The sequence below is a fragment of the Brienomyrus brachyistius genome, unplaced genomic scaffold (genome assembly GCF_023856365.1).
Source record: "Brienomyrus brachyistius isolate T26 unplaced genomic scaffold, BBRACH_0.4 scaffold40, whole genome shotgun sequence".
In the NCBI taxonomy this organism is placed as follows: Eukaryota; Metazoa; Chordata; class Actinopteri; order Osteoglossiformes; family Mormyridae; genus Brienomyrus; species Brienomyrus brachyistius.
The window spans coordinates 2,622,936-2,641,467 of NW_026042315.1; the positions used below are offsets into that span (position 1 = coordinate 2,622,936).

The 18,532-nt window shown below is 40.1% G+C and overlaps 3 protein-coding genes across 11 annotated transcripts in view; 2 read left to right on the forward strand and 1 right to left on the reverse strand.

The window, feature by feature from the left end:
- Positions 1 to 18,532, forward strand: part of LOC125722597 (uncharacterized) — a 426,618-nt gene that overhangs the window by 368,750 nt on the left and 39,336 nt on the right. The gene's annotated exons all lie outside the window — the stretch shown is intronic.
- Positions 1 to 18,532, reverse strand: part of LOC125722566 (cytohesin-2-like) — a 227,538-nt gene that overhangs the window by 154,696 nt on the left and 54,310 nt on the right. The window lies entirely within an intron of this gene.
- LOC125722555 (uncharacterized) lies at positions 10,686 to 18,186 on the forward strand. Of its 8 annotated transcripts, none has more exons than XM_048998723.1 (11): positions 10,686 to 11,886; positions 12,873 to 12,985; positions 13,087 to 13,249; positions 13,339 to 13,531; positions 14,011 to 14,091; positions 14,520 to 14,636; positions 14,944 to 15,024; positions 15,454 to 15,570; positions 16,545 to 16,676; positions 16,757 to 16,825; positions 17,966 to 18,186. In XM_048998723.1, exons 2-11 carry the CDS (start codon positions 12,874 to 12,876, stop codon positions 18,086 to 18,088), a joined length of 1,188 nt encoding a protein of 395 aa, XP_048854680.1. In that variant the 5' UTR covers positions 10,686 to 11,886; position 12,873; the 3' UTR covers positions 18,089 to 18,186. The 8 variants fall into 8 exon arrangements, 7 of the variants coding, with proteins under 7 accessions (XP_048854680.1, XP_048854684.1, XP_048854679.1 ...); XM_048998727.1 differs by having other exon boundaries at positions 13,344 to 13,531; XM_048998722.1 differs by lacking the exon at positions 10,686 to 11,886 and having other exon boundaries at positions 11,925 to 12,985.

An 18,532-nucleotide genomic window follows, 5' to 3' on the forward strand; every position in this document is an offset into this window, starting at 1 on the left:
GTGGTTGATGGTGCCCCCGTTGTTGTGAGCAGCGTATTCATCCCGCAACCTTCTCTCCAGCCGCAGAATGGAGAACTTCTTCTCCATCCTGCGCTGCTTGCTGTACTGCATGGAGAAGGTTCGGATCCTGTCCTTCACACTCTCCCACCATTCGGCCACGGAGGGGAAGGTAGGCTTGTCCTTCTGCCACTCGGAGAAGTGATCTAAAAAAAGGTGTCTAAAATCTCTCTCCTCCAGGATCTGCAGGTTCATTTTCCAATAGCCGCCCCCATATACAAGGGCGTCTATGGAGACAGTGGCCTCCACTGCCAGATGGTCAGTGGGCCACTGTGGGGAGAGGGACACCTTTTTAAAAGCAACGGGGGGTGAAGCTAAAATGTAGTCGATGCGGCTGCTGGCTCCGCGACTATTATGCCAGGTGAAGCCCGGCATGCTGGGGTTGCATGTTTTAAAACCGTCAACAAGTTTAAAGGAACGAATAAAATGGCGAAAATGCCCTGAGCTGACATCCTGTCTACCCTCCAACGAGATGTTAAAGTCCCCTCCTAAAATCAAGTGTCGATCTGTGACACAGAACGGGGACAACTCTTCAAAGAGAGTTATACGGGACGAGGCCTCCACCGGAGCGTAGACACATATGGCCCGGAGGCGCTGTCCCCTCCATGTGGCGTCCACTCCCAAAACCCTGCCCTGAAGGACGGTAAACGCACTTACTTCTTCAAAGGCGCGGTCGCCAAAAAGGATCCCGACGCCTGAGGAGTGGACGCCACCTACGCTCCAGTAGGATCTACCCCTCTTCCACTGTCGTGAAAAGAGAGCCTCGTCCCGCTGGTCCCGGAGGTGGACTTCCTGCAGAAAACAAATGCTGAAGGGAGAAGATGCCAGCTGGTTAAAAGCAGATGTACGTTTTAAAATGTTCCTCAAACCCCTTACATTCAAGGTGACAATATTAAAATTGGCCATAGAATGTTAAAATAATAAAATACAATTAAAAACAACAAACTAAAATAATAAAAGCCAGCCATTAAAAACAATACTGTCCTACTGCCCCCCCTCCTCAGTCAACCTCAAAAGGTCCCCCAATTTCAGCCCCCCCAGGTACTCCTGTTCATTAGCAGTGTCCTGTTGACCGCTGTACTCCTGGGGGTTGCGGGGGACTGTCCCAAGTCCCACACCAGACGGGGGGCTTCTAACATCAGGGAGGGGGGATACTGTCGGCAGCCGGAGGGCTGGATGCGTCGGGTTGCGCCTCCCTTCTGCTCTTCTTCCTCCCCCGGGGGGATGCACCGCTCTTCTTTCGCCTGCTGCTGACGCCTGGAGCCAGGGCGAGCTGCTCCACCTTGTTCGGAGACCCCTCCTGCATTGGTGTCGCACTCGAAGGGGCCTCCTCCACCTCGACCAGGGCTTCTCCTCCTGCCCCCGTCGCCGGCTGTTCCTGCCCAGTCGTGGGGGCTAGAGCTCCCCCACCATTCTCCGTGCCGACTGCTCTGTTACCCGACAGAGCGTCGGCATATGTAGTCTTTTTCTGTGGGCAGGAACGAGCCAGATGGTCCTCGCCGTTGCAGTGTATGCAGCGACGGGGGCCCTTGCAGTCCCTGGCCATGTGCCCCGACTCCAGGCAGTTGCGGCAGCGCAGGTTAGCGCATCCCTCCAGGGTGTGTCCAAAGCTGTGGCACTGCCGGCAGAAGGGAGGCTGTCCAGAATAAAAAAGGTATGCCTTATTTCCCTGTAGGTTAAAATAGGCTGGGGGGTGGCTAAAACCGCCTGCCCCATTAGCGTCCGGGCGCAGGCGGGCCTGGAACTGGCGTCGGCCAGTCCAGATCCCCAGCTCATCCCGGATGTCCCTGTGGCCAGGAAGGAGGTCCACATACTTTTTTTTAAAAACAAGCAGACGGACTCGGCGGTAACATGCGGGTTAAAACAGTGGACAGTAATAACCCGCTTGTCGGGCCACCACAGAGGCTCGATGGTATACCGTCTAAGGAGAGGGTGCTGGGCCCCCTCCTTGCTCCGCTCCAGGACCTTGCTGCAGCTGTCATCGGTGGACAAGGTGACCTCAAAGAATTCGAAGGGGCCATTCCGCGGTACGCAAAGAACATCTTCCATACGAAGGCCCAGTGCTTCGAAGGCCACCTCCCGGATGAAGGCCAGCCGGTCGGGGAAGGTGCCCACCTCCCCCTCAGCCCTCCAGCAGAACCGGGTGGTATTCCGCAGGCCACCGCCTGCTACCAGCCACGGCCCGCTGAAGGGCTTCCTCGATGGTCCGCCGGCCGTTGCCATCCGGGAAGGTCCACCGACGTCGCCGCTGGAGCAGAGTCCTTCCGCCGCCGTGGTCTCGACGTCCGCCGTCCGCCAATCCGGGATGAGTCGAGCAGAGCTAAACTATAAAACCAGCTAAAAATAAAAACACCAGTTCGCCCAGCAGGGCGGCGGACAAGCCACCAGCCACTGCGGGATCCCCAGCCTACTAAAAACAGAAATAAAAGCAGGGATAAAAGGCTAAAAAGGAAGGCACGGGTCGCCCCGTGGCAGCGGCGGTCAAGCCACCTGCTGGTCACGCCTTAGGTTAACCGTGCCTTCCTCTAAAAAACCCGACGCAGTCCGTGAAAACCGGTAAAAAGTCAGTAAAATCCACTTGATTTTAGCCAAAAGGCCGAGAAGCGATACCCGCAGACTGCACCCCGCCGATTTTTAAATAATATTATGCTTGTACTACTTACATTAACACAAAATCACAATCTAAAAGGCTGAAACACCATGCAAATCAATGCCAACCCAGTACAATAAGAATTTTATTTATCAAACATTTAACAAATAGAACTACCTGCAGAACTATTACCCTTAACACAGGCAAAAGAGCAATTCCACCAGCAAATACAATTATACACCATTAAAATCTAATTACATGGCCAATAAAACAATTAAAATGTTACCTTACATGCATGCCAATAAAAAGTTAAGACAAAAAGAAAAAGTTCAAAAAGGAACATACCCGCAGACTTCCAAACTCTGCACAAGGGTCGGGCTAAAACAGCATCATACACTTTCCTAAAACACATAAAATCAGTAACCTTAGGAATAAAATAGGTCAATCACAAAATAAACAGCACAACAGATAAAATAAAATGTTAATAATGTTAATATTGATGAATATGTGCCAACAGTGATCAACCAAAAAAGTGCTCAGTAAATTCTGTACATGCCATTAAATACAATCCAAACCAAATAAAACACAAGCACAGAAAAAGAAAGCAAACTTACATAAAACCCGAGGTGTCCTTTGTGTGCTTCAGGAAAGCACATCATGTCAACCCTGTAGGATGGATTGTCACCACCTAGACGTACTGGGGCAGCCTAGGATCAAGGCAGTTAGATGGATGTCAGCTTACCTCTGGGGGTAGGTCGTTTAGGTGGATGGCAGCTTATTTCTGTGATCAGGGTGTTTGGGCAAATGTCAGCTTGCCTCTGAGATCAGAGTGTTTAGGTGGAAGCGAGGTTACCTCAGGGGTCAGGGGGCTGGGTCAAAGGCAGCCTACCTCTGGGGTTAGGGCATTTGGGTGGATGTGAGCTTACCTGAGGCGCCTGCGTGTTTGGGTGGACAGCAGCTTGTCTGAGATCAGAGCATTTGGGTGGATGGCAGCCTACCTCTGGGGTTAGGACATTTGCGTGACTGTGAGCTTACCTGAGGGGTCTGCGTGTTTGGGTAGACCGCAGCTTGCCTCTGCGATCAGGGTGTTTGGGTACATGTCAGCTTAGCTCTGGGGTCACAGTGTTCGGTTGGATGTGAGCCTTCCTGTGGAGTCAGGGCGTTTGGGTGAACAGCAGCTTACCTCTGGGGTCACAGCGTTTGTGTGTAGGGCAGCTTACTACAGCTAACTCTCAATTAGTTTAACTGAATTTATCCTAAAAAATTATATTTATCTCTATACCTGACACACAAAATACCGTGACTTATATATAATGTGGCATGTTGTAAATGCAACCAGTAATCAGAAGACATGTGAAGACACACAGAAGTGTGACATGTGCTGCACACCAGGGCAATTTCAGAATCCCAAATCAGATCTGTAGTTAACACCAAGCTATGGTAAACCAAGTGGCAACTATATACATGTATGGAAATCACACAACCCGAAAAACATATTAATACACAGGTATGTCTGACTCACTATCAAAAACGATGTAAACTTCTGTAGTAGTTAATAGATTAACAGACACAAAAAACCCAGAGGTACACCAACGAAAACACAGTGCAATGCTAGTATCCAACTAGCAAGAACTAGCTAACCAGCTAAAAAGTCGCAATTAACTTCTAAATTATCGAAACCCAGCTACATCGATAAGTACAAAAATTACCACGGAACATACATGTATTAGTTTAATAAAGTTTAAGCAGAAATTATCTAAATAAATCCGGCTTTAGTTTTGTTTGCCGGAGCTCGAACGCCGGACATGTCTTACTAAAAGGGCGCGAACGTCGGCTGGTTTGTGGCAAAGTAACCATGACAACCGCCTGCCGCTGGCGCCACACAACGTCGTTGACCGCAGTCAGACTCTCGCGTGTTTATGTCTGACCGACTCGCGTCGCCATAATGAGATTTAGTCGTACTTACGTTAAAAAAAAGCTCTTACCAACCTCATTTCACTGTATCCTATGCACAGCAATTTATTTAGCTTTCAACAAACTTAATTTTACAGAACAGAATTTCTGTATTGCCTCATTATATATATATATATATATATATATATATATATATATATATATATATATATATATATATATATTCATTAATTTTCTCTAGTCAACGCACTGAATTACGACGGCCAATATTATGTATTATTTTGACAATAATATAAGTAGATTATTCTTTTACTATATGTAAATTCCTTAATTATATTCCATTGCTACTTTACAAAAGCCTTCAGGAAGTTTGGTGTTTTCATGACAACTAACCAAGTGTCTAACCAGTGTTTACCTGAATAATACAGAAAATTAAATGTCACTTGTTAAACTCACCTGTACGTACCTTTTACAGTCGTTTAAACCGTCATGAGCAATGCTGAAATCACTGTTGCAAACAGTTCAGCGCGTAACATTGTCATTATTTTTCATCCTTATTAAACAAGGGCACGTTTTTGTGTAGTCTGTGGTGAAATGCATTTTATATTTTCGTTTTTTGAGACACTCTCCCTCCGCCGTGACGCTCCATGGAACCAATACCTTCGGTTCTCTGGGAGTTAAATAAAAGCCCGCCCGCACTGAAATATGATTGGCTTATATGGCTAAGTAAACCAATCAGGATGCTGTCTGTCTAGCACTGGCTACATGAAGAGTCACACATATAGGGATCCACACATACGCACGTTCTCTCTTTCTCTCTATCCCTCTCTCTCTCGCTCATTCCTAGCTCATTTACTTGCTCATTCGTGTGTGCTACTGTCTCGCGTGCATGCTCTTGTTTGCTTGCTCTAGTTTCCAGGATATTTTTTTTTTAATTTAGGTGCATCAGGGAGCCGCTGTCAATATGCGGGAGACTTGGGATGTCTGGATAACTGCTTATTTGTACTATCATGATAACTGATCATTTCCAGGGAGCCGTAAATGTTTACACATATTTATTATTTTATAATATTTCATGTATATTTTCAACTTATTCACACCTTATTGTACCATGCGTCCATGCATACTTTACTGTAAAATCAGACAGATAAACGTTTAGAAAAATAATCGATTCTACAACTTAACTTGCAGCTGTCCAATTACACATCCATATTTTATTGCTGCAGATAACTGAGGTAGGTGTGGTATATAACGCTGAAGGTTAGACGTATAGTACAATAACATATGTACAACATGTGGTCATTTCAGTCAGACAAACGTTTAAAGTGGAAAACGAGCTTTATATTTTACCGGCAATTTCCATAGCACGTCTTAGTCGAAGTACTACACTGCCATCTATTGAACAAGTAGGGTTACTGAATCGTGAAATGTTTTTTTAGGACCACTAAAAGAGGATTATCAGTATGAAGGTTTATCAATAAAAATAATTTATTAAAATAAATATTACAGGACTCTCCCTGAAAATAAGGTGTTCTTAGCTTCCAAAGCCAAGGACACATTCTAGTGATTTTCCAGGAGACTGAACCTAACTAACCTGGGGCCTTATGAAAAACAATCAATCAGCTCATGTTGAAGCTCACAAGGTGTGGAGAACAAGAAAGACAAGTAAGGGAGAAAGGCAAGGTGCAGAGCATACACAAGCAATGTAGCGGCACATCAGTTATAGTGTATGATTAAAAATACTCATCATTTCTCACAGTATCAATAGTGGCCCATTGCTCCTACTGTAGCCTCACACCTCCAGGGTTGTGGGTTCAATCTGCACCCCTGCTGTAATAAACAGTGAAATTATCACAGTAACACTGTTTATCAGTAAAATAGTACAATACTGTAGAAAGTAGGGCAATATTTATGAGAACCTTGCCGATAAAATGCTGCAATGCACTGTAATTCAGTACGTAAACTGCAAATAAATAAACTGTAGAATTTACTCAAATTAAATGATGTAATAATTTGCACTCGCTTTTTTGGGTTGAATTTAGTATACGCAATTCTAGGAAATATTTTAAATAAATCAAGTTAAAGTCTGGGGTGGCATGGTGGTGCAGGAGTTTAGAATGGCATCACCGGTTCATCAGGTGTGGAGTTTGCATGTTCTCCCCATGTCGTTGGCACTGTTGCCTCGCACCTCTGGGACCCGGGTTCGAGTCTCTGCCTGGGTCACATGTGTGTGGAGTTTGCATGTTCTCCCCATGTCGTCGTGGGGTTTCCTCCGGGTACTCTGGTTTCCCCCCACAGTCCAAAAACATGCTGAGGCTAATTGGAGTTGCTAAATTGCCCGTAGGAGTGCATGTTTGAGTGACTGGTGTGTGAGTGTGCCCTGCGATGGGCTGGCCCCCCATCCTGGGTTGCTCCCTGCCTCATGCCCATTGCTTCTGGGATAGGCTGCGGACCCCCCGCAACCCAGTAGGATAAGCGGTTTGGAAAATCGATGGATGGATGGATGTTATTCCAAACAATAAGTAAAAAAAACACTTACCGTGTCAATTCTAGGGAAATTAGTTTCAGTAGTTTTGTGGTTGAGGTGACACTTCATCCAGTCCAGACGGTGGATAATTGCTAGGCAAAACATCAGGTCAGCAGGATCACCGCTTCGTTTCACAACTAACATTTTCCGGGCTCTAACATACCGGTCTCGCACTTGTTGCCACTTGTTTTTACAAATTTCCAAATTAAAATTCAGGATGCTTGAAATCTCTTGCCATCTATTATTACATGTTATTTTGATGAGGATAATTGCGGACCTGCTCAATCAACAGGTCCTCAAACGTGGATATCTTGACTGTTGAGTGCAGATCTCGCAACACTGCCCCCTATAAATTACGCAGGTATTGCATCTTCGTATACGTTCCGTAAATTTTTGAGTATGTGCACAAAAACTGACGCAAAGAACGCAGGATACGGACCGCGGCTGTACGTACGTACATAAGTGTGTAATGAAAAGCAAGTATTTTTCTGCCTTTAGTTTAACATGTAGCCCTACCTCTCGGCTCTGCTTCAAGTGGGCTCTGCCTGCAAGATTTCTGACAGAGGGGATAATCCAGATCTGGCAGGTTAAGAATAATATTGTGAAGTTGTTTACCAATCTCTACCTCAGTGCCCTCTCTAAGATGCCAAATAGTCTATCTGCTGGGGAAACCTCTGAATGCTTAGGTTCACCCATCCCTACTGCAGGCACAAGCAGACTGATGGGATGTGCCAGAGATGTGGTCAGAGCATGGCTGCATAGTAATGATACTGTCACTGCCACTGGAGATGTGGATGCAGTCCTTAGTGTCCTGAAGCAGCATTCTTATTTGACTGTGCATTCTGGGATGCCTCCAGCAGATTTTTGTTCAACCAAGTCAGATGCTAGGGAGGATCCTCTGGACTATTGGTTTAGGCTGAATAAGGCAGCAGATGATGCCAAAGGGTTTATTACATGAGATGTTAGGGCACTGCCATGTCTATTAGAAATTGCTCTGTAGGAATATCTTATTAATGCTTTTACATTTATCTGATGCTTTGATCCCTGCGATGGGCTGGCCCCCCATCCTGGGTTGTTCCCTGCCTCGTGCCCATTGCATCCGGGATAGGCTCCGGACCCCCCGCGACCCAGTAGGATAAGTGGTTTGGAAAACGGATGGATGGATGGATGCAACAAATACCAGTTACCATGTTCAGAAGGTCAAGTGCACTCACCCTACCCTTTGTTGGCATTAAGTGGATAACATTTGCTGGGTGATACTGTATGACCGGGGGAGGCGTTTGATGATGGATGTATTATGTGACATTATAATGTTCTGGGCATCTACTTTGATAATGCTTGGGTAATAGTACCATGTTTTGTTATTTAATATAAATACTTGACTGAACCAGCTTATGTATTTGGTCTTTAAGAAGTTTTTACTGTTGTCTGGTGTGCTGTCGTATAACCTGTCTGACAGAAAGCTGTTTCTCCTCTCAGCACTAGGCGAATGGAAAAAGCCGTGAGCTGGGCTGATGACGAGTACTGGGCAGCCTGGGATAAATGGGATGAGGTGATCGAATGGGGAGATGGAGGATCTTCACCTAAAACACCTTCCTCCAACCAGGCTGGCACCAGTAATGGAGACATGGATGCTGGGGCGGTGAAGGAATATTATCAGAATAAAAAGAAAAAGTCAGACTTTAATCAGAAGTCAGAATTCAAACATATGTATTTCAGACCTTTTTTCTTCTGAGTTGGAGTCAGTCTGATATTAATTGAAACCACAAACTATGTAACACTATGTAAATGATTCTCACTGACTGAGCAACATTGAAATAATTGCTATAATCATGTTACAGTTTACTATAAAGAGAAATGTTTCTGTGCAACAGGTCAGCAAAAGAAATGGGTGTGCAGAGGCCTAACAGTGAGGATACGTAAATACCACCATCCTCAGCCTCAGCAAGTGGTCCATCAATGTCAAGCGGATGACAGTGAACAACAAACCCCACTTCTGCCAACCATAGTTACCCCATCAGTTTGGAGGGAATCAGTGGCTGAGGGGATGAGGAGATCCACTGGGCGGGAGGACCCATTCTCTGTGGCTGAGTACGAGATCCACCACTGGTCCGGAGTGAGATACTGGTCACGAGAGGCAAAGAAGACACCTGTAAATGAAAAATCCATTCTGGACCTTTGTAATGCCCTGCAGTCATTTACTCTCTCTTGGGGGGAAGGCTGACAGGATGTCCAACACCCAGAACCATATTTAAACCTTTAAAATTATAAAATAAGTTCAGTCTGATATTGTGTCAGCCAAATGGTGTCATCAATGTGCATCATAAATATAACACCTAGCTGATGGTGGACCTAAATTTTCCAAATAAACCAGGAATCATATGAATCATGTCAGTGCACTTTGTACTGAATTGCTTTGGTATAGTGATGTATGCAGGGTTTCATCTATTCCCTTACATAGTCATGTGTGACGTATTGCTGTAATGCAAATGTTTTTTTTTTTTAAACTCCCCATTCATTTGTGTTCCTGCCACTCTATAGCTAAGTACAAACATTAAATGACAAAGGCATAGCGGAAACTCAATGAGCGCATTTGACCGAGATCCATGGATGGATGTCATCTTCTCCTGAACTGTGAGTGATAATGTCTCGGCCCCAAGATGCATTTTACCACAGATCCATTCATGTCACTTTTGCAGGCTTGCTTATAATTTTCTGAGCTTCCATTGTGAGTCAAGTGTCCTGGTCATAAGCTCAGGTCTGCCGGTTGCCCCACTGGCCAAATTCCCACGGCCCTGACTTTCTGAGCTGGATATCGTGGTTTTAAGTCCCATCTGGGGTGATTCTTTTTTTACTTTTCCCAGCTGCCTTCTGCTTTGTGATATAATAAATATTGCAATAAGTTTCATCTTCATTTTCAATTAATCAAACTGTATGAAAACTATATTTGCAGCAATTACAGCTTTGCAGTCCTTCGCCATTAGAGCTGTCCGTTTATGACAATATTAGGGGAAATTTCAATCCTGCTATTCCCAGAGGTGGGACTGGCTTGGTATTTTCTCTGACCTCATGGTGAAGCTGGTCTCACATGAGCTTGATAGGCTGGAGATGTGATGATTCTGTAGGCCAGTCAAGCAGGACAGTTCTCTGGATTCCTCATCTTTCACCAGTGTGCTTTGAATCAGCCTTGCTGCTTGATAGAAGTGCTGACCACAGGGAGTGGCATGAGTTGTAAAACAGAGCGGTAACCTTGCAGGTTCATTGCACCTTGTACTCTGTGTAAATCACCCACCTTACCAGCACCAAAGCAGTCCCATACCGTTTTACTCCCTCTGCCATGCTAGACAGAAGCATGGCAGCTATTCTTTGAAGTTGTGCTTCTAAGGCCAGCATACAAGTTGTATTTTCCCTGTTGCAAAAAACACTGGTAGAGATGGCACAACGAGGCACTGAAGGTTTGAGCCTTTTTAACCATTGTATTGAAAACTGGTTCACTACGCGAAGACAGTGCACATGGGTGACATTTCGTGGTGAAAGTACCACTCCTGATTATATATATATACATGTATGAATGCATTTGACTATGTGTGTGTGTGTGTGTGTGTGTGTGTGTGTGTGTGTACTCGCATAGGTCACATTTAAGGACATTTTCCTGAGTACACACCAGTTAACTGGGGACCTCTTGGCAAATGGGGACCAAAAACCACGTCCTCATTTGTTTAGCTATACTATCATGTTCAGTATGCTAAAAAACATCACTGGCCAAAAAATTTCACGTGTCCCGAAAAATGACAAAGACCTGATTTGTGTACCAAAAGTGTGTGTGCCTCCCCCCCAGAGTGTGTAAAACGCAGCGCCCCAACAGGAATTCATGTGAACTGCACTTCCTTACTCTACGCACACATTTTGATCAGGTGATCCAAACAAACCAATGAAAATCTACTTTTTTGATGTGGATGATCTAAACCAATGAAATTTTACTTTTGTACTGGAGGAAGCTTTAGGCTAATATTTAGCATAACGTAAATATATACAGTATATTTACACATTGCTAGCATGCCCTGGTAATATTATTTCTATCACGCAGTAAAAGTACATCAGTATATATAACAGTTTAATATAACTGTAGCATGCCAACCATAAACATTCTGATAAAGTACAAAAATAAGGAACAGTATTAGCAAATTTACCTACGCCGATTTATACTTATTTGTAATGTTAGCAATCACTACCATGTAGTCTTCTTAGCAAACCACATTCAGATAAAACAGAAAATTAAAAGCAACATATAGCAAATATGACTCTAATAATTCCATGTAACAGGTCACCACGCATACATAGTAAGTGTAAGAAAGTAAGAGTAAGAAAAATAAGGAGCACTATATAACAAATACGACTATGCTAATTCCATACATCAGGTTGCTAGAACCGCTAACATGTAGCGTGCTTGGCAAACTACATTCTGATATATTATAAAATAAGGAGCAATATATGGCTAATATTAATATGCTAATTCCATGTATCAAGCCACTATATATAACGCTAGCATGTATTATGCGTACTAAACATTCTGAAAGCAAAATAAATGTTTATAATACTACCTGTTTTAAGTGGAAGTCCTATAATTTTAAATAGTTCTTTCGGCCGTCATATATATTACATGTGCAATAACAAGCGCGGAGGAATATTTATGTCACACTGCGCAGTTAACAAGTGGACTAAGTGGATTTTGCGGCTATAATTTGGAAAGACGTCACTTTCGCGGGGAAACATCGGAGGAAGGATTTCGCGCCAACAGGTAAAGTTGTTCCATTTCTTATCTACATTAGAATTTTTAATTTTTTTTTTAACCGAAAATAATATACATTTTGGAAATAATTTCCGCATTAACTTAGTAAGTAAGTAAAATGTATGGGAATTAGAAGCGTAACAATTGTAGTTCTTTAAATGTCTTAAAAATAAGAATTTGAACAGACTATAGGCACACACCTGTTTTAAAGAGTATATCATAATTATGCTATTCTTATTAACTTATCTTTAAATTATGAAGTGTAAATGAAATACTGGATATGTAGCACATGACATGTAGCCAATTTGAAACACTCGGTCCATGTACGTGAGCTGCTCGCTTATATACTGTATATATATAAAATAATGGGAAACATAATTATATATAATCTATAACATTATGAAGGTGTTTCCCATTATTTTTAGTCTTGGAAAACGGGACTGGGCGATATATCGAATTTTTATCTTATATTCGATAACTTTTTACATACGATTTGCTTGATAGTGTATCGTCATATCGATTTTATTTATTAATTGTAAATATACACAATATGATTTGCTCTAAAATGGCACGACAAACAGAGCAGGCAGTGCAAGAATAAGTAACGCAATGATGGCGCCGGTAGTAATTAATGTTCCGTGGTGCGCATGCGATGTTCAGCAGAGATGCATTTTTATGTTTTTCAGTTAGGAAACACTACTTTCAATAAATAAAACCATTCATCAAAAAAAAAAATTCATTCTGACTTTCTATCCTAACTTTTCAAAAGTATTTTAGAGATATTTAAAAAATATTTAAATACATTGAATATCGATACAGTGACCTAAGATATCAAGATTTTGTTTTTCAACTATATTGCCCAGCCCTGGAAACCATGTCCTGCACAATATTTTGAGTTTAATTGAGTGACAATTAATGTTTCTATTAAATAATGGAATTATATTTGTTTTTTATGAATATAATTTAAGTGATAACTGTAATCTGCATTGTTACAGAATGAACTCCATTAGGAGAAAAAGATGTCATCCATTGCAGGATGTCAAGTTGCATATCAGATTAAAGTCTGATAAGGCTGTGATTGAAGAGCGTTATATTAATGTTTATAAAGGTATGTATCACAAATGTGGACTGCTTATGTAATATTCTTGGGATGTGTAATATTGTGTCTGTTTAGACTGCATTTATCGATGAATTATTGTTTTCTTGTAGGAAGAGGAGTGTTCAGCACGGTGGACATTTGCAAAGGAGATTTTGTAGTAGAATATAGGGGTGAACTGTTGTCGGAGAAAGAGAGTTTTGAACGAAAGAATGGATATAGTGAGGCTAAAAGTGTTTTTCTCTATGATTTCCAATGGAAAGGGAAGAACTGGTGGTAAGCAGGAACTTGACAATTTTAAAAGTGTTAAAATACTTTTGCTGATTTTGGTTCAGGTGAGTCACTGTATTTTGTCTTCTACACAGTATAGACGCATCTCAAGAGGACAAGTCTTTAGGGAGGCTTGTCAATGATGAGCACAGGAATCCAAACTGTCGAATGAAAGTAGTAGATGTTGAAGGAAGTCCACATCTTTGTCTCTTTGCTGTTAGAGACATTTTGTCAGGAGAAGAGATTAATTATAATTATGGAGATTCAGATTGGCCTTGGAGAAGACAGGTATTTAGGTTTCCTCTTTTTTGCTTATTTTGGCATTTTTACAACATTTCATATATTACTGTTTGCAAGAGTTGCTCACAGTGTGATAATGGGTTGCATAGGAACAAATTCATTTTACTGTTTTGTTCTAAATAGCTCTAAATTAAAACACAGTAATGCCATTTTAAAGGTGGCTGTATATCTGTTTTACTTTGGATATCTGTGAATGACAGGCAAGATTACACTGTATAGTTATATAGATTGAGTTGATATTGGTGTGACGGAATTGTTCAAAATGAGGACATAACACACAGTGATTGGTCTGGACACTCAGAGGAGACGTAGAGATTTTATATGTCCCCATTTTGGAATTTGTCAAGTGTGCGAGGGTCCTTATTTTGCTCACACACAATGATTGTAGGTTGCATAGGAACAAATTTATTTTACTATGTTTTGTTCTAAATAGCTATAAATTAAAATACAGTAATGCCATTTTAAAGGTGGCTGTATCATCCCCACCAAAAGAGAAAAGTGTCCAGAATGACAGCCAGATACCCCAGTTGGAGTCTGGCTACATAGAGGTGAATATAACATTTTGTTCAGCTGTATATTTCGAATGTTCCTTAGTATTTGGTAAAACCACTTAATAATTAATGATTAACACAAACACTTAACACATTATCCAGCATGAATAATATGAGCATCCTGTTCCATCATATTTAATAAGGTGCACACTTTAATCCTAATTTATCAGTGTCTCCTCTATACATCAGTGACCCATGTGTGTTTCTGTTCCTTGTCTCAAAGTATAATTTTATCAATTATAGGCAATTAATCCCTGTTTGTCATCTCTGTGTAAAATTTGTGTTTTAAAATTCTTGATGGCTTAATTCCAGTAAAGAATATAGGCAGTATGCAGTCCTGGATTGTTGTATTGAATTGTTAACACTGGAATTTTGTATCTTTCTTTCTGATATAGTCATTCTTTTACTGTTTTTTTCCTTTATAGGCAATGGATGACTCGCACGCCAAAAAAAATAAGTCGCTAATGGACAAACAAATGACCCAGGCTAGTGACAGTTTTGGTGAAGTTATGACTGCGGAGAGAAAACGGAAGACCTCTGTGGTAATATATCTGTTTTACTTTGGATATCTGTGAATGACAGGCAAGATTACACTGTATAGTTATATAGATTGAGTTGATATTGGTGTGACGGAATTGTTCAAAATGAGGACATAACACACAGTGATTGGTCTGGACACTCAGAGGAGACGTAGAGATTTTATATGTCCCCATTTTGGAATTTGTCAAGTGTACGAGGGTCCTTATTTTGCTCACACACAATGATTGTAGGTTGCATAGGAACAAATTTATTTTACTATGTTTTGTTCTAAATAGCTATAAATTAAAATACAGTAATGCTGCTTTAAAGGTGGCTGTATCATCCCCACCAAAAGAGAAAAGTGTCCAGAATGACAGCCAGATACCCCAGTTGGAGTCTGGCTACATAGAGGTGAATATAACATTTTGTTCAGCTGTATATTTCGAATGTTCCTTAGTATTTGGTAAAACCACTTAATAATTAATGATTAACACAAACACTTAACACATTATCCAGCATGAATAATATGAGCATCCTGTTCCATCATATTCAATAAGGTGCACACTTTAATCCTAATTTATCAGTGTCTCCTCTATACATCAGTGACCCATGTGTGTTTCTGTTCCTTGTCTCAAAGTATAATTTTATCAATTGTGGGCAATTAATCCCTGTTTGTCATCTCTGTGTAAAATTTGTGTTTTAAAATTCTTGATGGCTTAATTCCAGTAAAGAATATAGGCAGTATGCAGTCCTGGATTGTTGTATTGAATTGTTAACACTGGAATTTTGTATCTTTCTTTCTGATATAGTCATTCTTTTTCTGTTTTTTTTCTTTTATAGGCAATGGATGACTCGCACGCCAAAAAAAATAAGTCGCTAATGGACAAACAAATGACCCAGACTAGTGACAGTTTTGGTGAAGTTATGACTGCGGAGAGAAAACGGAAGTCCTTTATGGTAATATATCTGTTTTAGATCGGATATACTTCGGACTTATGTCCCCATTTTGGAATTTGTCAAGTGTGAGGGTCCTTATTTTTCACTATCTTGAGTGTGCAAATTCTCTGAACATAGTTTAATTTCTTGAATCCCAGTTTGTTTTTTGGAGAATGTACTGTATGAGTTTCTTTTATGCAATACTTGACTGTGTTCTTCTCAGAATTAGTCTTATACTGTTTACTGTACTGTATAAGCAAAGCAAAGACTTGCTAACTAGTTCTGCTTGATTAGTTGCTTGTGTGGTATCATGCTGATGATATGGATTAATATAAGCTTTTCTTTGATGTGTCAGTTATCATATAATACATTCTCCCTAACCCACACCTCTTCGCTGGGTTTGCAATAATTCTCTCTGTGTAATAATTACAGCCAAGTGCAAATATCTGCTCTATGTGCAGTATTTTACATTGCTTGTAATTCTCTGTGCAATGTTTATATTATTGGCATTTGTTGCTTAAAAATTCTGTATTGTTACCATATTAATTGTATTACCACACTTTGTTAAACATTAGTACTAAGGTCTTAGTCACAAGTTAACTTTTTTATTTAGTCGTTTCAGAAACGCATGGTGTAATGAACATGTAATCATTGTGTGTAATAACACTAAAAGGCTTCTTATTCTAATGGTGAAGACCTGTGCAACTTGGGGTGTGTCAAATGGCACTATTGTCATCTCACACTAATTTTAATTCTTAGCATAGTTGTTTGCATATTTTAGGCAAAGAAGAGGAAAAGCTATTGTTAGGTATTACTGTTGTGTAAAATGAGTGAGAAGTTTTGAAAATAGAAGATCGAATCAGCCTACCGGAAAAATAAAAATTAGCCATGTTTTCTCATGTCCCCAGTTTTATCTTGAAATTTAGAGGTATTTGTTTTGGTATTTCCGTATGTGAAATCTGTTTACATATTTTTTTCTGCTTTTGTCATTGTAGGCACGATTACAGAAACTGAAAAGGCACCATAGCAAATGTCTAGAACACTATGTGATGGAAGACAATGAACGAAGGAGACTTGAAAAAGAACGGACCTTGCTATTGTGTAAAGTTAGTCAGATTAATGAAAAGGTAAAAAGAACACGTTTAATTTTATTTATTTATTTTTAATATTAGGTGCTGTAGGTTAATTTCTTTTCTCCTTACGTAAGCTTGAATCTGGATCTGGATTACCTTCTGCCTCTGATGAATTTGGTCACCTATCAGCTGATCAAGTGGAGGTATGTTCTAAGGACTCATTCAAGTAGACATTTTACACTGTTTTTGCATTGGTAAAAATGTCAGCCTTATATAAAGTAAATAAAAGTATATATGCATAGGTCTATAACATGAAAATTCCAAATAAATTCATTTAGGGTCTAAAAGTATGTTCATAATGTGCATTGAATATTTTCTGCTTTTAGAGTAACAGTAAAGGAAGCATCTCTGAAACGAGTTCACAGATTGAGGACTCTCCAACGATGTCAAAAGTATAAAGTGTAATCAGATTAATAATAATAATAATAATAATAATAATAATAATAATAATAATGGGTTTTCATTGCTAACTAATTTAGAACATGGTTTTGCTGCATGCTGGCCAATTATTGTTATTGGCATTGTCAGTGTCAGGTTATACTAGTTTTTACAAATAATATACTGTATTCTTTGATTATGATTATTTGTCATTTACACACAATAGTTTTGCTCATTTTATATCTTAAAAATATCAGAGTAATGACCACAGACATAATTAGGATGGTAAATCCTTAATCTATGAAATTTTCAAAATAAATTCTCTGACATTTGCAGTTAAATTCCTAACATTATTTTGACATATTTTATCTAGTGTGTTCTATATTCTCTGTTGTATCTTTCTGGAGGCTCTATGGTAATTACTTCTTACTGTAAGGCTGAGTACCTATGCTGATTGTATAGAGTGGTTACTTACACTGTATATATGAATGAGCGCTGGTTATTCCCATCCCTTCAACAGTTTTGCAATTTGAAGTGATGACATTTTAAACACTGGCTTTTGGTTCACTTTCATTTTCCTCTACCTGCAGTTTCTGAAAATCTGTAAAATTTGAAATACTTCACACTTTTTAGTTGTTTTCAGTTTACATGATAAAGTTAAGCTTACAGATACTCAGTTTAAAATAGCCCAACATAAAGTTTGAAATGTTTATTTTATTTCTAGAGTATTTAAAATAAAGCCAGCTAGTTGGATTTTTTTGCATTTTAAATCAGTTTTCCCTGCTTGGAACAGTCAACAAAATACAAAATTGGTAGTTTTCTGATTTTAAGCTTAAGATGGTGTAATTGTAATTAGCCTCATGTAATTTGAAGCATTAACCATTTAATTCTTATTTCTTTTGCAGGAGACTGTGATGAACACTTACAGTTCATCAGATGTTTCTGAATACACTGACTATAGTGATGTAGACTATGTGCCAGATAGCGACGGAAGTCATTTGAAATGTATATTCTTATGTCTTGTTTAATGAAAGATGCCAATTTATACCTGTGTGTATATATGTATACCTACATATGTACATATAGGATGGAAAAAACAATAAATAAAAGTTCTTGTTAGTTACAAGATTTTGTCCCTATTTATCCATTTGTAAGGATGGATAATAATAGACTGCTTATTTTCTGCAATATTTCCATTGCACATTAACACTTTATTTTCCTGATCAGCTCTATAAATTCATGTTTCCCGACCGTGTTATAAATAGCAAACAACTTACAAACTGTTCCTAAAAATCATAAAACGCATTAGATGCTTTTTTCAAATTGTAAACAATGAGAATTACATTTTATTGTAAGTTCTTCTTGACAACTTCTTTTGTGTCCTCATTTGGGGAAAATGTCCTCAGATTAGTGCTGAACTGGAGTTTGTGTGTGTGTGTGTCGCCATGTCCTCAAAATTCACCTAAAAAATA